The sequence below is a fragment of the Argopecten irradians genome, chromosome 1, assembly GCF_041381155.1.
Source record: "Argopecten irradians isolate NY chromosome 1, Ai_NY, whole genome shotgun sequence".
Classification (NCBI taxonomy): domain Eukaryota; kingdom Metazoa; phylum Mollusca; class Bivalvia; order Pectinida; family Pectinidae; genus Argopecten; species Argopecten irradians.
Window position 1 is genome coordinate 22,835,537 of NC_091134.1, and position 24,043 is coordinate 22,859,579.

Here is a 24,043-nt window from a genome sequence, read left to right on the forward strand (position 1 = left end):
TAAAAAGTATAGATAATGTATATAGAAAACTGAAAACATTTTCTGGTATTTCTTACAACTCGTAATGTAAAGAGATCGCGCAAAGGAAGTGGTTAAAGTACAATTGTATGGCAGAAAGGTGCAGTATCCATCGAAAAATAATCGACCTACACATGGTCAGACATAACTGTCCGATATGGGATTCGAACCCCCATCATATACCAACTATTCGGCCAACCCATAGGTTTCATCATAAACATGATAGCTTAAAATCAACAGCTCTCATCTCATTGATATATCGTGAAATATCTTTACATATGTTTGCATTCACAATAATGAGCATGTGGCCTTCGACTAGAGCGTCTTATTGCATCACATGTGGGATTTCTGATCAAATCTAATCTTATCATGGTCTCTATTTTAAGATCTCAGTCTATGAGAAAGGTGGGTGTAACTTCAGCCAACGATTCTAGCTTTAAAGCGTGGAAAGCTGCACTAAGGCTGAACTCGAACGTTATAATCAAAAAGAAAAAAAATATCGGCCATATGAAACCTATCAAACTTAGCGCATACAGAAACTGATGAACACCAGCTTTTTCCGAGATTGAATTACAACCAGGAAAATTATAATAAAAGACGAGACGCGCTGTCATTAAGACATCAAAATCTGTGGGAATGACGGCAAATTACGAAGGAAACCATAAAGGATTACGACGGAGAAAGTGCAAACACAATCAGTAATTTGTAACGTGCTAGCACTATGTTTTTATTGGCCTGAGTAGGTAGGAATTATATTATTGTTTTTAGTGGATTATACAACACAGCCGACAGAATTGGACAGACGGGAAACATTCTACTGGCTTAGTGTTTAAAATATGGGAAAGCTTTTCATTCAAATTTGAAGGGTTCATCAACCAAACACAATACTATCTAACGCAATTAAGGCGTTAATTACCAAAGTGTTTACATGTGTCGTGTTGTGAATGGGTTGAATTTGTATATTATGTTCATAATCACATCTACTTCTTTGACAGGAAACATTTCACCATTAAATAACATAAAAAACGTATTTTAAAAGTCGTTAAAACAGATTTTAGCTATATTTTAATTCCCGGAGCAACAGCATATGTTGACATTAAAGAGGCAATGAAGAATGCGATCGGAAACATTGATATAAGAATATTTAATATTTTTTTGTAGTGATCATTTGATTGGAATTAAAATTCATGTTATCATCTCGTAATGCAGAAAAAGTGGCATCTTTTATGATGTTGCTTCTGATGGGATGAACAATAATGAAGTGATTTCTTAGAAAATAAAGAGTCCCTCATGAAATTTGGGTGTTGACGATTTGCACAGAAATATAGATTATAAGGAATGACTTGAATATAATTTATGTCATGGCCCTATATGAAAAAAAATCGAAATCTGTTATCATAAAAAAGTTGACAAAATAAAATTCAAATATTTCAATGAAATAAATTATTTGGTGCAAGTAACCATTAACAGTTTATAAATTAATCATCCTTATTGTGATGGTTGATGTAACATAAACGCATTAAGTCATTTATTGTAAAACAAATGTTATTTGCATGATAAATTTAAACATTTAAAAAAATAAACTATATGGTTCTTTTTCGTTTTAATATTCTTTCATACATAATACAACGATAGCTTTATAGTCCATCAGCCATATGCATTGACAGACAGGACTAATTCTGCTTTAATTGATAACTTTGAGTTATACTTAATTATTATTTCCTGGATACTGAAGACAATATTTCTTTGGTGATATGTTGTCAGCTATGTAGATAACACTTATCTAGGGTATAATTTCTTATATTTTTAAACTTACTGCTTGTATATCAACAACTGTTACACTTACCTTCAGTTTTGCAGTTCCGACAATTGTTTTTATTACATCTTTCTTTCATTCGACACTTGATGGAACCGCCCTGCAATGATAAAGATGGTAAGTTAGTTTTAGATTCAGGATCGCCTATACCCAACAGTCAATACGAACGAAAACGAACACAAGAGCTCGGTTAAATGGGGGTTCAAAACTGTTGACCTCGTGATCATCAGTTAGTATTTGTGACATATAGGTGTCACATTTGTTATGAAGATAACACAAGCCTTAAATTTACTACCTTGTCGTTTATTGGTTAAAAAGATACCGAAGAAATAAAATAAAACAACAAATAACTAAATATAATAAATAAAAAAATCCATCTATTCTTATTTGAATTAATAGCCTTATTTATGCGTAATAGCTTACAGAGAGTGAACTTATTACATATCAACATAGAAACAGTTTATTATAATATGTCTCTGAATTGGAACCCTTGGTAACTTTATTTATGCGTAATGGATTACAGAGAGTGATACATTTGACACCACACTAGGGTGCATAGTAAAGCAACACATTAAGTTAATACACTAACTGGGTGCGAATGTTGTGCGAGGGCGAAAACACCTTTAATTGAGGCAAGCAGATCCTGAACAGTGAGAACTTCCCATATAAAATGTAACATGGTAACATTTATATGAACATAACAATAAAAGGCGCGGCAAATCAGCGTAAATCGAATATAATGCATACATTTATACGGGAATATGTTCTATTTTATCGTACATAACATCAGAAAACGTGCGAAATTTGACTGGAATTTAATTTCCGCCATTACTCTGCCATGGAAAGATGAAATGATGTTCCGGAAATGGCAATGAAGAGGGTGAGTTTCTGTACGGTAACAATTAGATACACACATAGTTGGGAAAAAAACTACAGAGCCATACTGAGAACTTCTGGGCTAGATTATATGTCCGCGCACTGAATGATAACATTCTCAGTGTGAGATATGATTGGAAGCCACACACATGCAATAATACGCATACAAAAGTTTACTTATAAACTAAAAGGCTTTTTGGAGGATGAACTTTTTTGGCGGTTTACTAAACTGTCAAAAAATGAACAAAATGTATACCGATATTAATGTGAAATCTAGACACTTAATCAATAAAATTGAAATATTCGCAAAACCACAAATTTTAAAACGAATTATTTTTTTCCTTGGTGCGCGATCGATTTAAACATCTCTTTACAATCTACTTTTTCGAAGGAATTATATTGGGTTTTGTTGAGGCTGTGAAGCTGATCATGATCTATGTATTTCTATTACTTATTTTGAATCACCAACTATCATACCAAAACATTTAAAGTATTTTGCATTTTGTTTGTTTGTTTGTTTGTATTGTATTTGTTTTGGTTTTTTTGTGTGTGTTTTGTTTTTGTTTTTGATTACATATATATCTATACTATACAATACAATAATGACAAGTTCACTGTACAAGCTATAGACAGTACTCTAATTTTTAATCATTTCGCGGTTACTGAGAGGACATTGTGATTTTTGTGTTTTAAATATCTCCATTGCATAAAATATCTTAATCTTTAAATGTCATAAAACATTAATAGTATCTATATAGAATATAATATGAGAATGTTAAAATGATTAAATTTTACACATTACAAATTATACAAACCATTTTGGTATGATTGAGTACAATATATGTACAGCGATGTTTAGTTAGAATATTTATTTAACGTTAATATGCGAAAAGAGCTAGAAACAATTCAAATTCCTTTCTGTTATTTCTAAGCAAACACATCTAACAAATGATAGTATTTATGCTGTCGTTTGCAAGAAAAAAAAGCAATCGCAAATATGAATCCAAAGAATTAATGAGAACGCAGATAAAATGAACTCGGAATAGAGTAAGTTACATTATAGTTATAGTAGAGCGTAATGAAACAACTGGGACATTTTGTGAGTAGATAATAAACATATTATCGTTAGAGAGAAATATTTTTTTTTCTCTGTGAGTACATGATGGTATATAAGAACCAGTCAAAAGAAAGTTTGTACTTTACAAAATCAGTCCCAGATGCAAGATTTTGGAAATCTTCACAGCTTTACACAATAACCTCAGAAACAAGAATCAGCCATTCGTTCGCGTGAATTCGACACGTGCTGACATAAGGACTGCTTCTAAGCACGTGCGCGTCTTTAATAATCAGATTCTATATTTACCCGACATCTGCAGACATAACAATTCCGTAGGCCAAACGGCGGAACACGACTCCATTGCGCTGTTGCTCGGGCTTCTTCGGAACATCCTGAAATGCGTCAAAATAACAGTAAATCAATGATACACTATTTAGTATCTAATGACTTCAATAACGTAATCTTGAATCAGTAGTCACATATATTTATCATATATATTGTTATATAATTAGGACGCTGCTTCTTACCCCTCTTCTGTGGTAGTTCCGGTGGTAGAACAGACGGAAGTGTGGCAGATTCTTTGGGAGCTGGTGGTTCTGAAACTGATGTCACACATATTTCACATATCACATTATAATAAATATGATTATATATCTACTACCCATATATAACAAATATGATAATATATCGACTACGCATAGAACATGTGAAGACGGTTTCAATTCCGAAAAAAAATACTCAGGTGATTTGTATTAATTCAACAACGTTATTTATCGCTATGTGCACCGAAACAGATAAAGAGTGAAAACGGTTGTATGATACTCATAACACTTGCTATGTTGTCAATAAGAAATACACACGATATTTCTATTTCAACGAGGCTTATATAATTATTGACGAAGATAAAGTTTACAGGTAAAGAATAATTCTTTATGCCCATCTCATTGGCAACTTTTAGAAATCGGAAATTCGCGGCGAAACGTGCTTTGAACATAGCTCTTTCAAATAGTAATGTTTCGTGGATTCAGTGTCAATATTAGTAAAACCAATAATTATTTGATTAATGTGTTATGTATCTAAACTTACCAGCATGTGGACATGTCTGACAGCAGTCCGTGTCCTTCAGTCGTATTGCCTGGGAACGTGGACACTCTAATGCCGGACATTCTTTCCGGACACATTTGTAAGAGTCACTGCCAGGCTGTGTTAAAAACATTTATAATATAGCCATTAGAAAGTAAAATGAAAAAAATATCACCTCTTACATGAACGGAGTTTGCATTGACAATACAGGTATAAGATCTTATCCTGCAACTGCAGCACATACTGACGGATAACTAATGCCGGATAAACTTATGCTTTATCCGTCAATACGAAATGCTTTATCCGTCAATATGATCATGTGAATTTGTTCTACATCTTACGGAACATTTTCTAACTTGACCCCGCACTTTTACCTTTGAATGAAACGTCAATCAGTTCCGCTAAAACGTGGCGCCACATTCAACGGGATGACGTCATTTTTACAATATCGAAGCTCGAATGGCGGTGTCGTCTCTTTCTTCGCTCATGACAAAGGTTTGAATTGTAAATTACATAATTGTAATTCTTTGATTTTTTGGAGTATTTTCATATTGTTTGAGTATTTTCATATTGTTTCAGTCATATTACACACTGAAAAGAATTACTGGTACTGTTTGTGAACGCGCTTATATATTTCCCACGACAGTAAAAAGGAGTACACACTCATTCAGTTTAATGAATTAATCTTTTCCTCCGCATCAAAGACGCGTCTCGCTTCGGGCGAAACCAATTGAATAACTGGGATTTTCTGCGTTTTGAATGTCATAATAGTTGCAGGATAAACAGAATACACGGTTAGTATCTTACAACACAAGGTTTATTTTGGTGCTCGACAAGGAAAGCCAAAATAAACCTTGTATTGTAAGATGCTAACCATGTATTCTCTATGTTTGTGTTGGTAGATTAACTACCTATTAACAGAAAGGGTCATTCAAAGACAACCTCTCGTGTATGCGTTGTGTTGCATGTGTATAATGTGTGCGTATTTTGCGATAAAGAAAATCGTAAAAAGGGAGTCTCGATTGGTCATGCGACATTTAAAGGAGTATAGGGTTTACATAGCTAATAGGACTGTTAAGCAGTTACCACTAGAGCATTATAATGGCAGCAATATGGCATTTTAAATAACAACATATTTGAATAGGATAAATGTAAATCCTTGTTGCTCCCATACTTCACAGGGATATCCCGTGGTATCCCGTCATCAATACATGAGGTGTGCATTCCTGTGATAATGACACGAAGAAAAAGCTGGGACGATTTTGGCCGTCAACCATCGGCAAGCCTCGAGCCTCGAGTTGCCAAGCCTAAATCTTTTACTCGGATTGAGATATCCCTGTTCAACTGACACCCATTTACGATTCTATAATTCTTCCCCTTTTGTCTACTTTGCCATGTGTCTAACATTAAAGAACTCTCTTTTCATAGTGCATGGAAATGGATTCGAACTGGCAACCTGTTAGGTACAATCAAAATGGTATACCACTAGATCATTATGGTAATAATTATAAGTTAAACAAAGTATTTGAAACATCTGCTAGTATTACAACCCCGTAACATGGCGGTACTTATGTTGGCGAGATTCCGGAAACATACCGACCTAGCAATGAGATGTGAACGATTCTCTACGAGCAATTTATCCCAGGTGCAAATGGCGAGGAACACATATTCTACATGCTTAGACACTTGGACGTGCTAAACAGGCCTTCTAAATTCAGTTTGGGTAACATGTATAATGTTCATTATATTTACAGTACAAATTGAAGTAATGTTTCGTCAAGAGCATTTTGCAAGTGGTCCTTTGTAGTGTTCAATTCGTGTAAAACATGTGGTTTAAAAGACGAAAAAGGAGGCTATTACGCTAATTGCTCATATTATGAAGATGTTTAATATTGCTAACAAACTGTAGAAGAGGTAAATACTTTTATAATAGAGATTTATAAAAGAAAACAATAAATGGATGTTACATTGGAAAACTACAGCACAAGCCGTAAACAGAATAGGCAACACTTCAGCCATACGAATAACACAAAAGGAGAAAAGTAGAATATAATGCGTTGAAATTATGGTTCAAATAAATTTTCGTTAGAACCGATTGACATTTCTGTTCCCTTAGGGGCTTCTACAGCTTACGTCTGTGAGACAACAAGGCTTGCCGAGTGCTAACCAGTTGAACAATGCTACCCGTTTTGTGTATATTGTATTTGTATTTAAGCTGCATATATGTGTTATCTTTTTCTAAATATAGCACAACACAATTACATTCGTATTAAGCCCAAAAGAAACTACAATATGAAGCATTTTCGTCTCTGAATTGTATGCCAAACTTAAGGCTAAAACATTGAAAGGGGAACGCGACTGAAGTGTATACAGAAAGTGCAAGATGTAAACAAAACAGTTGGTAAAATATGTTATACATTGCACTTACACAAAACCTAAACAATTATCACTTTGTCGTTACTATAGTTACGTGCACACTTACTTCACAACTGCATATGGAACACGTGACATATCCAAATGGTGGGACATACGGGTACCACTGCGTTCCTGCTGGGTGCCATCTTTTGTCCCCTGGGTAATAACAAGACGAGTTGGCCTGTGGAGCTTCGTCCAGTTCAGCTGTTTCGTGTTGATAGGTATCATCTGAATTGATTAAAAAGAAAAACATGAAATTTAAACAACCAAACTCACTAGGAATACACGAATGTAAGGCAATTAGCATATCTTTTTCATTCAATAACAGCATGTAATACAATAAATGTAAGAATATGCTATATCAATTTGGTATTGAAGTTTTTTAAGTTAGCGTATCCTCCTCACGTTCTAGAAGTTAGAGATAATTGAATATTCTCTGATAGATAATGTTGTCATACCAGCACACACTGGACAACATCCGTCTTCTGACATTTTCTTTACCATACATGTCAGTTCTGGACATACAACGGGGTGGCACTGTACATCTCCTCTCTGAAAGTATCAATTTTAGATCTTAGAATATGTAAGAATTCAGTTTGAAGTAAAATGTAAATCGAGTAAGACTCTAGTCAGACTCTGTCTATAGTATGGTGGCAATTTTTAAGAAAAGAATTGAAGAATTGGCGATACATACGCCACCTAGTGTACGTAGTAACGTGGTTATTTATTGTGAGGAGCTGAAGTGAAACAGTTAAAAAAGCATACGTTCAAGTCGCTTATTTAGATTTCGTAATTGAAATGAAAGAACATGTTATTCTATTTAATTGCACAAGCCTATTACTTTGCGATGTGTTTTTATGTTATTTAAATTTCCATAAAGGTGTTCAAAGATTTGGAATGGTTATCTTCAATACTGCTCATGATACGAACCAATAACCTCGTTTATATAGTAAACAGGTATATAGTTGGAGTTGTGACAAACTAAAGAGCGTACTCACATTGCAGATACATGTTGCACATGACGTGATGTTTTGTCGCCAGGTGTCGCTGTCTCTGTAGACGACGCCATTATATCTACAGTTGAGCCGAGGATTATGGGTAGTGATTGGATTACCATACTCGTCGACAAACACATCTGGTATCTGATCGTTAAAAACTTGCCAACAATTATTTGGAATTGTTAGCTGCAATGAGAAAATTAGTGAAATTGAATTTGTGGTAAAATGTTGGTTGCTTATAATATTCTGATAATAATGGACATTGTTCAAGAAATAAAACAATTCACAATTTCCATTGAATGTATTTATACTGCCTTCAACGGCACTTGGCACATGTGGTCAGCTTTAATGAGCGGGTATACTTAATGCTCAAATTTCCATATCACCATGAACAATGATTTAAAATACACAATGCATGCGATGACAAAAGGAAACTAAAATATCAAACTGCTATAATCAAATTCAGAAATTTGGGCGATTATATTCAATAAAGACGTTTCAGATTCATAAATAGTATACTTACATTTGTGCGTATTTCTCCCTTCCTTTGACCTTTAACCTCAATATGGAGGAATGACGTCCCTCTATTCAGACTTAAGAAAACTTCCTCAGACATATCTGCAACTGTTCCACGTGCCTTAAATCAAGACCAAGTATTTATGGGAATCAGATCAACCAAATTCCATCTAACTACACGGGGAAAATCCGAAACGTTACAATGACGTGCGAAATCAATAAAATATGCCATTAACAACGTCGGCAATTCTAGTATTGTATAATTTCTTATTTTGGTTTTTATCTCATCAAAACGTTCACGGACACCATCCAAAGTTTAGGAAAGTTTTTACTTGGGTTTACCAGGCATCATTGATTAATACTTCTTATTATTGAAATTATGACTTCATTATCATATTCGTGACACCAGCTTAATCGAGCAAAATGTTTGCTCGAACATGTAACCATACTTATCAGTAACATTTAAGTTTGACAACTTTGTTAATCATTATCTAAAGTTATCTGTGCGGTAGATTTATTTATAATATTTATGTAAAACTTTGATAAATTATGCTTGGTAACAAATGGAAAATTCTAGACGATACGACTAACCGATATATCACATTCAAGCCATCAAATGATTAGCTATTACATAAGATCACCATCACTGATTAAAGCATTCCTAGATCTGCTGCTCTGAGGTAGGTAGTGGATGTAAAATGTCTCTGTTTTCTCTACACAATTATTACACGGATATATCACAGTACATTTTAATGGGGGATAACTTACACCTGAATTCGATGTAATCAAGACTTGATGAACTGCCCTAATACCCTAAGCCACTCCGTCATAAACAACATCTGTTTAATATATTCAATATATTTAAATATGATTGATAATGACAGGAGATTATAACATTGCCACTTCGTAAATATTCTATATGTTTTTATAATGATGTAATCATTCTGGAACCAATTTCATAACGATACCCCTACTTCACATCTCATCAAAAGAATAAGTAGAATTCATATAGATTAGTCGCATTTTTTAATAAAGACTACATCAGAGTTGTTTAACGTCCATTTCGAACTCTACTACGATACAAATGGCTCCTGATGGTGATAGGTTTTAACACATCCTGAAAGTAGGACATAATACATCTTGAAAAGTAGGAAATATTGCAGAATGCATAATTCAGACCCAAAAATCCATAATTTTAAACAGGTGAAGTACTTTTCTAGTGTTCAATTTTGAATAAAATAATGGAAACAGTGCTGTCTCCATATATCGCGGTTATAATTATAAACCTGTTGACTTTCAAATGCCATGGAATGGGCATATCTGCATATTTGAAATTTTAACCGTTGTCATCGATAACAAAATAAATGAAGGGACCGTCAAAAGTCTTCTTATTTTTGACGGTTTACACCCTCAAGTTCACTGAAGTACAATGCGATGACACCGGCATAATGAACAAAAAGACAGATGGCATTGAGGCACTTAGATGGGTATAAGAGAAGACATTTAGACGGTGAAGTCAAAGTCATCTACTGCACACAAAAAACTCTTCTGACAATGGACAAAAAGTAGAGGAAAAGTGATAGAATATGTATAAGCGATGACCCAATTTTGTTCAGTTTATCGAAGATTTGTTCACTCACTCTTTTCTCTCATATAACAAATTTTCTCTCATATAACAAAGTAATTTCACTTATGATTTTATTCTCGTGTCCATATGTCACAAACATCTAGTCGCCATTTATGATCGAAAAGTCATCCACTTCCAGTTCAAAATTTCGAGTCTCCCTAAGGCAATGGGATGCTACTATCCTTTTGGACTATTTTGACATCGGGTCGTCCAAAATGTACAAAGCACACAATGATATTAACATTATTCGACAGCATTTATATGAAAAAAAAAATAAGTTACCTTGCCATCGTGGAAGTCTGTGATGATAATGGTATAGATGGCGTTGGTGCTGACTGTAGTATCATAATCTCCCGTGATGAGCGCTGTCAGATCTTCATCCTGTCCTCTCCAGCCGGACAACACTATCTGATAGTGTAATACACAGTCGTCCCCAACAGTTATCCATGTATGACCGGCCACTCCAGTCGGGGACGACTTGGTAGACATCAACATGGTTGGAGGATCTGAGTATAATAAAAATAACAATATTTAAAAATAAGAATAGAATAGGAATATATGGTTTTGTATATCAAAGGTAAAAGAGTTTATCACCTATTGTATTAATATGTAACTTTGAACGTATTCCGTTTTAGAGATTTTATGAATTTATTATATTTTAACTACGTTTCCTTAGTAATTTTCAACATAGACTACTATAGAATCAGTCATCTATACCAATGTAAGTGAAAAAAAAGGAAAGTTATGACAACTTAAATGATTCTGTTTTATTATTTACATAACAACTATAAAATATAATATTAAAATCAAAATAATCAAAAGTCTTACATTATAATTATACCCAGTGGTTGTTCAAATATAACTACAATGTAGCAGAGAAGGGAATACTTTACAATCAAGACATTTCAGTACCAACGTTACAGACGTTTTAGTAATGCGCTCAGTACAATTAGTGCAATGTGAACCAAATCCAGTTAAGTTATGACAATAATGCGGTCGAAAGGCATTGACACGGTTTCGTAATCATAGCCAATTAAAAAAATGCTATACATTTTCGCGACTTTGTAGAATATGGTTTCCTAAATAGTTTTATAATGTCACTCTACACACATGTTCACACCAATATACAACAGTAGATATGCCTTCGTCATTTTCGTCTCTGATCATAGGGAGATTTTTGTAGGAACATTTCTGAAGTTATAGTAATAATGAACGCCATATGTTAATGTAGCTTATCAATTTTGTTGTAATCACATAAATATAGCCATATTCATAATCCAAAACTGCCTTAGAAATAATGGTGTTTATACAACTATGGATTCTGTACTCTTGTGTAAATTACCAAATTCCTGAAATTTTGAAGCAAAATAGGAAGCAACATTTACTACATTCACCTGTACAATAGACGTATTGAGTGGTGTTATAACTGAATTCGTATTTAAAATTATAAGACCTTCTCATTTTCAATATGCCAGTGTCCTCTCCATGAAACAATACACAAAACGTCATAAAATATTTCTGTCTTTAACCGTGGTAAAGGACAGCTCACACGCACAAGACAATGCCGAGACGTCATCAATACATGCGATACCAATATTAGCGACGACGGCGTAGTTTGTTTGTTGTTTATTAAACGTATTAAGACGTTCCTGTGATAACAGTGATATGAAAACAGTAACTACGTACATTTATCAGCGCATTTCACGTCAGAAATTGTGCGTTAAAATGACAGAGCTTATATTGTTTTTTGTATATCATTTACATTTTTACATAGAAATTGCAAATATGTAAAATGTGCGAACGAATCATTGCGATAATCTGTTCAAGATCGTTTATGTTAAAAAAAATACGTATTGTCGAGTGAACAGGGTTATCCTAGCGCTCATGAAATATTCTGGCCGTCAATATTCGGCAACTCTTTCTGTGGTTGATATATCCCTGTCCATCTGACCGAACCACGTTATATTACATTGAGGTATCTACTTTCTACCGGAAACAAGATTTAATTAGACCATGTTACTTTTAGCATAAAACATCCAACTTACATAATGTTTACTCTTTGGGTCATAACATATTTTGATGACTTTCGTATTCGTTTAGGTTTTATTTATTGGCAATGATGTTAAGTTGCACCTTTTACCAAGTTAAATACGTGATTGTGTACAATGATGTATATAAATCTCATTGAAGAAGAAAAAATATTTACATTCAAGGAAATATTAATTTTCAATGTTTCATAGAATGCAATACCACACACATTCAAGTACAGGGGTTATCATGAAATATATAAACAATTTATCGTGTAATAAAAGTGATGATGTAATATATAAACAATTTACCTTTAAACATAGGAAATGATGTAATACGAAGATTGTTTACCTTGAAATATATTCACGTGACTTAAGTAGTCCAGGCGTTGTATACTTCCGCGTAGAACACTGATCCGGTTGGCTATTGTCGCCACGTTGATATGGAGTTTTCCTGCCTGTAATAAGGCTATGTCTCTGGCCTTCAGCTTTGACAATTTACCAGTCGCCTGAAAAAATGTAAGAAAGAATTAATTTCAACTGTAAAAATCATCTTAATTAATCTTAAATAAAAACAATAATATATATCATATATACGTCCTATCGCGGTTAATAAATTTCGCAGTTTCCACATCAAAATACTTTAGCGAAGATTACATTCGTGAATTTTTATCAAAATAAATGATGAAGATATCAATACCAAAACCCATGTGGATGAAACGTAATTGTAAGACCATGAAAATGAGTAGGTATACAAGTCTAGGGCTAAGCATTGGTTCGAGAATCTGGTTTCTTGTAAACATTACCATTCCGTCGTATGAAGTCCCGTTCCTAACATATGTCCTTATAACATCTCTCATCCGACTATTCCGTGATCCAGATTTTGTCGGAGTATCAACACTAATACTCGTAACAATGTTTTGCATGTTGAACAGTCTGATCTGTAAGACAAGTTTGACATGTTGTCTTGTCAGCTAGTTGATCACAAAATGACATTTGAAAGATTTTTTTATCAATATTACAGATGCTTCTCATTTGAAAAGTAACTACTCATATCAAATTATATTCATCTATAATACTTTCAATAATTTCCCAATAACAATATAATAAAGAATATAAAACAATACACGATATCGCATGTAATCAAGTAAAGGCAACAGTCGCCAGGTTCAAATGGACAATAGCATAGGTGTCGAAATGTCCATATTACTCCATCAACTAGTTTTCGGTACTGATGACGATCACAGGAGCAGACGATTTAGTATTTTTCTTCGGTTACAAAAGTTACTTAATTTACACCATTACCGCCATTGTAAAGTTTGAGCTTCTAATTTTACTTCAAGTTGAAAATATAAAAAATAATTAATTGCATCCCGGAAAAAACCGTGGCACTATATCCTATATGGAATTAAGTACTGATTGCTCATGCACCAACGCCAAAAATTATTTTGTATTATTTTTTGTGTTAATTAGACATATATATACACGATTAAACACCAATTATTGTTCAAATGATGAAAATTATTTATGCTCTGTAGGCGGAGGAGCAAATTTATGGTATTGTATATCAAAGGTAAAAGAGGGTATCACCTATATATTATTATGTAACTTGGAACGTATTTCGTTTTAAAGATTTTATGAAGTAATATATGTTTACTACGTTTCCTTAGTAAATTTCAACAAAGAGTCTTCTATACCAATGTAAGTGAAAAAAGGAAAGTTATGAAAATTAAATTATTCTGTTTAATTATTTACATAACACCTATAAAATTTAATATTAAAATCCAAATAATCAAAAGTCTTACATTATAATGATACCAAGTGGTTACTCATATATAACTGCAATGTAGCAGAGAAGGGAATACTTTACAATCAAGACATTTAGCTGTTGGAGAACAGCAAAGCTCGCCTATTCAGAAGATGTTGATGTTCAAGTAATTACTATTTAAACATGGAAATATGACAAATTAACAGACTCAAAAACTCCCTAAAGGGCCCCATATTGGTTGTATTATCACGTTCAGCATCCATACACATTAGGAAAATAAAATCATAAACATTTATGATGATTTAAACTTAAACAATAGACAAAATAGAAACTTGCTCAAAAACTTTAACATGGAAATATGACAAATTAACAGACTCAAAAACTCCCTAAAAGGGCCCCAAATTGGTTGTATTATCACGTTCAGCATCCATACACATTAGGAAAATAAAATCATAAACATTTATGATGACCTAAGCTTAAACAATTGACAAAACAGAAACTTGCTCAAAAACTTTAACGTGAAATGGGACGCCAACGCTGACGCCGACGCCGACGCCGACGCCGACGACGGGGTGACAATATTAGCTCCCCCTATTCTTCGAATAGGCGAGCTAAAAATTGCTATTAATTTTCGCGGCTTTGTTGATTATGGTTTCCTAAATAGTTTTATAATGTCACTCTACACACATGTTCACCAACATACAACAGTAGATATGCCTAGATATGGATTTGTGCTTAGTAATGACTGTTCTTAGTTCGTTTTCTATAACAAATTGTATTATTTTATATTTTTCTGTGTTTATTGACCACATACAAAAACAATCCTCATTTCTTACCCGTGATGATAGTAATTAACTCTCGTTTCGTTACATTATAACACTAATTCCAGGTTCAGAATACAACTTTAAGACAAGAATGCGCAGACACTTCAACGTGCAAATTTCATTTAAACGCGATTTTCTGCTGAAATTCTTAGATAAAAAATAATAACAACATAACAAAACAATACCTTATAGTCGACATCTCCGTTATCATGAACATCAAAGACAGCAGATCCAGCACTGGCCAACGGTCCCTGTCGGCCATGCAAAGACTGACCAGTCGATAACACCGCTTGGTAAGCTGCACGAGAGGTCGATGTTGTTTTAATGTAATTATTTAAAATTGAAACATTAATAATTATCTATCAAGATATTGTGCAAAATTTGTGTTGCTTAAACATAATTACAGTCAAGGAAGATTTTTGCATTGTAAGGGATTAGGTTGTAAGATTGAAGGGCATCCGATAAACTCTTATTAAATCTATAATCAAAAGATACCGCGGCTTCATGGAGGGTACTTCATACAAAATCATATGATGTTATTAGAAGTCGCAAGTAACTAAGGGCTTTTAACTTTTAAAACAACTTTTCTATGAACTGCAAACTTATCATTACTATTCATTCATCAAACTGTCAAGGTAGCAAAAAAATTAAATTTACGCTCTTATATTCCCAAACTTCAAACGAACTACATCCCTATGGTATGTGCATAGTATAAAATAATCCTCGGAATGTAATGCACTTTATTAGTGGAGTCTAAGTTTTAAATGATTTATATATAGAAGATCAGAGGAGACGAAGGAATGATTGAGCTAATACAAAAATGCCACTAATGATTAAACATAGTTTCCCTACACGTTAATATCAAATTCAATATTGCAATTTTGCACCATGCAATTTGTAGTAAAATGTAAACGATATTCGGCTCATCATTTCCTATCAAGCGTGGGCTAACATCAGAGTTACAACTGTTTTTCTCTTTGGAACATGATTACAATTTTAAGTTGAAAGTATGTAATAATCCTCGAGATTTATATTTTTCAGGAATGAACCAAAGAAAACGCTACAATTTCCACTGAAAGAAAGTGTGAAATCGCCAAAAAAATGTTTGATGCGACAGTGCTATGGACATAGATTTGTGAGGTAATATATATAACATCCTACTTCTGCCATGACAAGCTACTCCTTGTATTAAGCAAAATATGAAAGACATATACCGGCTTAAAATACCTCAATTCCAAATTCCTTTTGATTATGCACGAAGAATTACATTTTGTATTGTTAAGAACAGTGAACTAAAGTGTTGCTGCTGTATCTGTTGTATTTTCAAGTTTCACTTGAATTAATTAATTTTTGCGGTTTTACGTGTTTGCGAAATTCATAAGGAGACCAGCGTAATATTTCGTTATATAATGTATATTTCGATTTGAAATGGGATCATTTGATTTCATTTAACTATCCTACTTATCAGTTTTTACATTGGTGCCCCAATAAGGTCCGAATGTACAATTAAATGCATTATCACACAATACAATAACTAGCAAACCAGTCGTGTATTTCAGCATGGGCAGAAGAGAGAATGACTGGTCCTAAGGTTACAATGTCCTATAGTATTTACGTAAATCTTGATTTTGAAAATAAAATATATAACATCTTAAAAAATTAAGATGCATATTATGATCGCACAATGCTAAGATAATGAAGACATTAAATACGAGATGCTAGGATATACATATGTAATATAACAGTATCATTTTAATCGTGTCTGAGTGAGAAAAGTGTATGGGGTAGCGTTTATTCTTTGTATCTGGCAAAAAACATTTTAAACACTTTCTTCTTTATTGAATATTATCTCTAATGTACGAAGCTACTTACGAAAAGGTTTAAAGCTCCTATTAAGACCATGTCAGTTTAAAATGTTTAGAATGCAATAATTGGATAAATCACAACTCTGAGAGTTTCTGCAATAAAACGCACATAACGTGCACGCGTTACCCACAGCTAGCATTGACGGTACAACCTGTAGGTAGACTTTCTGTACGCCGCACCAGGACCCCCCACACTCACTCACACATTTCAGGTATACTTACTTCCGCACGTAAACACTGGCTTTATATAGCCGATAATGCTGCTGCCCCCTTTCGATGTCAAACGTAGACGAAGTCTTCCTCGCACCAAAAGTTTACGATTTTTCTTGTTAGTGCTTTTCCAAAAACCTCTCATCTTATTCTGAAAGAAATTTTAATTATTCTAAATATGATTGCATGAATATAACATAAACAAGATTATATTTTGCATTAGAAATGAACATTAAGACCAGAAATAAACGAGGCATTGTTAAATGTCTGTACTTTTACATTTATTAAGATGAACGAGAAAGATCTATATATTGCCATTGATGCACATTTGTCCGTAACATCATATCTGCAATGATAAAATAAATGTAGCGACAATGAACAGATACCATATTGTAAAAATATTAAACTGTGGTAGCTAAACGCTGTCACATGTCTACTGACTATTTTACAAAGTACATTCTATAAATGCAACACTTCCTACAATATGGCATTTTTTACAGAATCATTAATCCTTATCTTGTAGATTTGATATTTTGTTTTAGCTTTACCATAGAGACATCAAAGAAAGTGTCACCCGATTCGTACCTTTCTTCTTGTTTTTCGTGTCTTTTGATGTAAAATCTTTGTTCTCTTCTCGATCGTTATAAAATATTCTTGTCGTTTACCTGAACAAACCAATAAAGTTCTTATCAAATTCAAACGCCACATTTCCCAGATATACATGCAGTACAGTAAATCATATATTACAATAATGGAATTGTTATCAACTCAACATAGCATAACTGTAAGTTGTGAAGTATTGGTGAAAATGGCATCAATACAGACATTTTACTCTCAATAAGGTAGTGAGTATTTGTTCAGCCCAGAATTCACCCTCATACTCTTTAGTCCTTGGGGGCAAGAAAATGAAAAGTTAATGTAAAATCATTGTCTATACTGAATTATGATGATTAAGACAATTGTTTGATATATGAACATAAAAATTCAAAATAGATTAAAACTACAATTTTCTCTAGTTTTACAGAATAAAACAAAATCTAGGCGATGTTCTCGCTAACCTTGACACAGTGCCACTGAGACACTGGTAACGTTTGACGGACATGTGGTACAGAACCATTACTTAATGCTTTGTACTAAATATACAGCATATATCTTATCAGCCATTATAGTTTTTAATAAGTGAAATGTGCAATTCCAATCAGTATCGCCTTACGTTTGCTGTTAAATAGCCCATCATGGATGATAGTGTACGATATTCTCTTCTTCTTTAGTCCATACGTTAAAGCTGCATATCCGCCAGTTCCGTCTAACTTTGGCGATACCAATAGTGCACCAAATGTTTCTGTACACAAAATGTAAAAAGAAATGCAAGAAAAAATGCATAAGTACTTGATATTGCCTCAGGTTTCCTGTAATATACGATAATGGGTTAATTTTGGAAACGTTAAAAAAGGTCTTTAAAAGAAAGATGTTTAGTTTTTTTAAACATTTATGCTAGACATTTTATGAAAGTTTGGCTAAAATTCGCAATGAACTTTGTGTCCACATTCACACTTCACTGGATGTCCGCATTAACCGTCTGTATTTTTCAGAACCCTAAAAGTTAAAGGGACTATTCACTCAGGCTAATTCTTTTACATTACCAAAAGCAAAATAGATGTATTGTTCTACATTTGATGTATTGTTCTACATTTCTTATGAAATAAATAACATAAAATATTGACAAATTCCACGTCATTGATTAGTATTTTAATTGATATCGTTGTAATTACAAATCGTTGATCAATACGATTAAGCAGGTACAATATGTATGTTGTACCCATACCCGAGCCAAAGTCATGCACGTTAAACAATTGAACTACATAACCACTGAATTCACATAATAAGGTAAACACACTACTGTCAGAGCGATTGGAGCAGTTCTGGACAAAAGTAGCATTACTCTACGAGCAAAGGAAAGGGTTCGGCATACAAGATGTTCGACCACATATGTAATGGCGGACAGCGAGCGAGTTTGAACATTTCACACGCATTTCACAACCATGGGCTTTTCTAGCATGTCACAGTAAAACCGATTGATCTTATTTCCATTAGAAATAGGTTTTTCCGATATATGTACAAATTCTAATGTTCTCTAAGACTGAATTGTCCCTTTAATATCAAAACGGCATGGAAGTTAACTCAAAAAAGGATGTCATACATGATTTTGATATAAAAACCTAATAATGACGTATCTTTATTTTGAATCATATTATATATATTTAACTGGCATCAATTGTCAAATAAACAAGGATGATAATGTAATATATGTTATACTGGCGCAATATGAACAATTACAACAATACATTTATAGAGGAAGAATTGCACAATGAATTATTTGTTGAAGAAATTAACGGTCACCTTTAGCAACAAGGACTATATAGTAACTATATAGTCCTTGTGGGATACAAGTTTTTTTCTTTTACTAAAAACTGAAAGTAATGTGTCATTTAATTAATTACATTGGTGAAGTAATGGAAATTTAATAAATTACATTGCAAAATACATGTATGGTAATGATAATTGTAATGCCATTTTAAAATGTAATGTGTAATTTAATTAATTACATTGCTATGTAATTGAACCCATTCCTGATATAGTTATAGTACATACCTGGATTTTTTCGCGTATCTACTTCCGGTCTGCCGCTTACTTCCCCTTCCGGATATGAAAAGGTTGTTATAGTGATGAGGATTTCCTTTTTATGTAAATAACGTAGATAATAAAACGGTATTGATGTCCATTCTCCACAATACTGAAATAAAACAATGCAAAATGAAGAAACATTCAAAATAAAGAAATAAAAGTCTTCATTAAAACACGGAATTAACTTTGGTATTGGGTTTAAAAATTGTTGTTTAAACTTGCTATACAAATGTAGTTAAAGCTGGACTCCATCATGGTTGATAAGGTACATAAGGGCCAAGCTTCTTCTAAATTGATTATTCATGTAAACGGCAGTACACACGCTCCGCATTGCATCAACTACTTTCATTTATTTTTTATTGGAATATTGTCATTCCAATAAAACTAATTTTGATAAAATGCGATTGTTTTATAAATTATAGTTGGTATTATTTTGGTTCATTATGCACGCTTACAAAATGTATTTGACAGATGCCTTTGTTAAATATTCAAATTACTAAAAGCGCCAGTATAACAAAGAAGTAACAAATCGGTTGGGAATACGAAGGAATTGAGATATTGAAATGACGTCGTTTGATAAGGCCCGCCTTCCTGTGAGAATGTATGACATCACAATCACCTGAAGATGGAAACTATTGTGCTCAAACAATGTTTTCTGTATCAGAACTTTTATTTTTGTAAACTTATGAACTTATTAATTAAATATCAACGACAATATGATGATGCAAACTGTTATACGACTGCCCCACCTAAATATCATGATTAGTTCATCTTACGAGATTTATTTGCATCTATCAACGTCAGTTTAATAACCCATAAAAACGTAAATATAATTTCTGATAATATGCACAATTCAACGTATCACGTAAACTTAATTAACATGCTGTAACGAATTAAAAAGTATAACTAGGCGATTGAAAAATATCCTGATGTTAGAGACTCGGCTAATCTGGATTTGGTTCATGGATTGACGGATGCCACGAATCACACATTATCTTCATGCATAGCGGATAGAGGTACGATCTAACTTGGTAGGGTTTTCATCAACACCTGGTGCCGGGATCCGGAAAGTATTATAATTATCTCCAAATGGTGCATGTTTTCTATTTATAGTGAAATTATTTAAGTGTGATTTTATTCCGGTATGTAAGTAAAGCTGATATAGAGATTACACCGGCTATCGTCATATTACGAATTACTTTCAAACAATTTAAAAAATAAATCTTAAAAAGAAAACCAAATAGTTCAATACATTTTACTGTAGGAAGAATTTATCCAATCAGTACTTAAATACAAATTGTACAGTGTACACTAACTTGAAGCAAACTTATCAAAGCGTTTCCTCTTTCATATCAACAAATTGATATTTATTTGTTTAAAAGCACTGTCATAAATATTTCTATTGAAAGTTCCTCGGCGGAATAAGTATACTTTCATATTCACATGTTGATTTCAAACTATTCAAATCGACATGACGGCACATGATAAGTCACATTGCCATAACATATATTTTATCTACTAGGTACTATAATTTGACCAAGATTATGTGTAAACCTGCAAGAAAACGATAATTATATTGTTTATTTAAATAAAAGTTTTTTAAATTGGTATTGGTTTCTTATCAATAATAACTTCATACTCTGTTATGTTATGGCAACTTTTACGAAATAAAACTATTGCTCTTATACGCATAGGAGAGAAAAAAATACTTTTTTGAGCAATGTAGAACTTTCTCTTTCAGTGTAGCAGTAACGAAATAAACCTTAAGCTCTCTCAATTGAGACAAATTCAAACGACTTTTCCAGAGCATACATAACACAATCTCTCCCTGCGATATATATGATGGCAGTAACTAAATAATTACATTGCTGTTCTATCAATTGGAAAAATCGAAAAACTTTTCTAATGCAAACAATGTACATCTTTCTCTATCAGTGTTGCCTGTCCTTATCTGTGATAGCATACCCCACTTTCCATCTTAGTAATCCTGATTTCTCCGTTCATAAAATACCTTGTTATCGTCTGAAGGGGCGTCCAGGCGCTTCTGTATCAGGACGTTTCCGTTTCTGTCTATCACCTGAATGGATTTCGGTCGATTTAATCTGTGCGAACAAATAAAAAACACAGACATGAATTGATATCGATAATTTGTTGGTTACGTTATAATTAGACACAACGGAAGAATGTATTGTTTGAATAAAATGTCTTTTTATCTGCAAATAAGACAATCAACAGTAGGGCACATATTCAAAGTTACCATAGGGACCTACTATTGATACTAATAATTCCTTAAATCTTAAATTAATGCTAAATGAGTTTATTCCGTATTCTATCAATTATGGAGATTTAGTTGTGTATTTAGATAAACGGTTAAAATAAAAAAATAAATAACAGTTTTGAAAAAAAATGCGTTTCTCAGCAACAAACGATCATAGAAGAGCACAGTTGATAAAGAGGTCGACAACGTTGTAAGTTTAAATTTTCTAAAAGAAAAAATGGTATTTTTGAATTATGTCTTCTGTCTATTCCAGACATTCATATGTAACATAAAGTAACTATGTAGTCGTTTCACTTATGTTCTGTTTGAAAAGGATTCATAAAAAAGTTTTGTTTTTTTTAATAAGTTAAATATTTCATCAGAAACAGAGTCATAAGAATACAAATGTCCATCACTGAAAAAGAACTCAGAAAAATTTTAAAGAATTCAAACATTGGAAAATAGTTTGGATAATTTATTTCAAACTGTTAAAACATTAGAAGTATTAATATAATGTTTTTGTATCAATTTGATATCTTATTAGATTAAACGAGAGAAGAAATCCAGTGCAGAAACACAACATTAAACCTGTGGCACAATTCATCAAACTTTTGACGTGGCATGTAAACTTTGGGCGAACCTTAGGCCCTAAAAACTCAACGATCAGTGCGCACCATCCGACAACTTAATTACAGCGGCACATATCTGATAAGTAGATACTACACCTATGTGTTAACTTAACATCTTGTAACATAACCACAGATAATGTAATAAAGACAAACTTAAACACCATCAGTACAAGTTCGTTAAAATGTTTTAAAAAAATGTTCTGAATGGAATATCTGTAAAAATGGTGTTATGGAGTGTATTGAGTTGCATGTATGGGTCATGTCCGTACATTCTCGTAGACTTACACGTGAGAGCGTTAATGCACGAACGACTGCCACCAATGACGTTAGGATTTCACCTTTACGATCTGAGGGGATGATATTTTTACGGCACAAAGTATATCCCAACGTGTAGTCTGATACCTCCTAGCTGAGTATGTGTTGATAAGATAGTGCCTATAGCTTTCACTGGCATAATGAAGTTTATTTTGCCGCAAACAATGCCGTGAACATCGCCTTCCGTCTCCATCAATGGAAGCTGAAGGATCGCGCTGAGAGGAAGAACCAAATAGAATTTATGGGCGTTTTATCACATGTTTAAGTACAAGTAAAAAATGCTCGAACGTATTCTTAAAATTCTTCACGGTACCAATCTGGTAGTTTTCTTCTGAATGGCTACAGCTCGCTGCACACGATTTAACTTCACAATCTACGATACATGTAGCCAGGAATTACAACCTACGGTTCAAATTCCGAAATACCCCATATAGACGCTGTCACGTACTAGGAAGCTTTAAATAGGGACTCTACCAGCGCGTGAAGATAAGATAGAGTCTTCTCTATGTATGGTTCACAACCCCTAAGTTAGTTCAGATTCACATCAGCACTGCAGTCCTCACTAGCCCTCATGGTTCGTTATGTTAAATGGTAATTCGGGTTAACATCTTTTATTTTGAATAAATTTTCTAAATAATAAATATTACGTGTTTCATTACTTAGGAGTTCACAATAAATATTACGTGTTTCATTCCTTAGGAGTTCACAATAAATATTACGTGTTTCATTCCTTAGGAGTTCACAATAAATATTACGTGTTTCATTCCTTAGGAGTTCACAATAAATATTACGTGTTTCATTCCTTAGGAGTCCACAATAAATATTACGTGTTTCATTCCTTAGGAGCTCACAATAAATATTACGTGTTTCATTCCTTAGGAGTTCACAATAAATATTACGTGTTTCATTCCTTAGGAGTTCACAATAAATATTACGTGTTTCATTCCTTAGGAGTTCACAATAAATATTACGTGTTTCATTCCTTAGGAGTTCACAATAAATATTACGTGTTTCATTCCTTAGGAGTTCACAATAAATATTACGTGTTTCATTCCTT

General features: G+C 33.2%; 1 protein-coding gene across 1 annotated transcript in view; it reads right to left on the bottom strand.

The window, feature by feature from the left end:
• The window catches only part of LOC138321203 (chordin-like), a 62,687-nt gene that overhangs the window by 4,488 nt on the left and 34,156 nt on the right, over positions 1–24,043 (bottom strand). The window contains exons 6-22 of the mRNA XM_069264713.1: positions 21,797–21,887; positions 19,753–19,894; positions 18,314–18,442; positions 17,686–17,765; positions 17,113–17,251; positions 15,211–15,323; positions 13,240–13,374; positions 12,786–12,942; positions 10,689–10,912; positions 8,787–8,900; positions 8,264–8,449; positions 7,724–7,817; positions 7,333–7,493; positions 4,854–4,968; positions 4,295–4,369; positions 4,074–4,159; positions 1,865–1,934 (exon numbers count right to left, since the gene is read on the bottom strand). Coding sequence (XP_069120814.1) covers positions 1,865–1,934; positions 4,074–4,159; positions 4,295–4,369; positions 4,854–4,968; positions 7,333–7,493; positions 7,724–7,817; positions 8,264–8,449; positions 8,787–8,900; positions 10,689–10,912; positions 12,786–12,942; positions 13,240–13,374; positions 15,211–15,323; positions 17,113–17,251; positions 17,686–17,765; positions 18,314–18,442; positions 19,753–19,894; positions 21,797–21,887 — 2,111 coding nt within the window. The remainder of the gene's footprint in view (positions 1–1,864; positions 1,935–4,073; positions 4,160–4,294; positions 4,370–4,853; positions 4,969–7,332; positions 7,494–7,723; positions 7,818–8,263; positions 8,450–8,786; positions 8,901–10,688; positions 10,913–12,785; positions 12,943–13,239; positions 13,375–15,210; positions 15,324–17,112; positions 17,252–17,685; positions 17,766–18,313; positions 18,443–19,752; positions 19,895–21,796; positions 21,888–24,043) is intronic.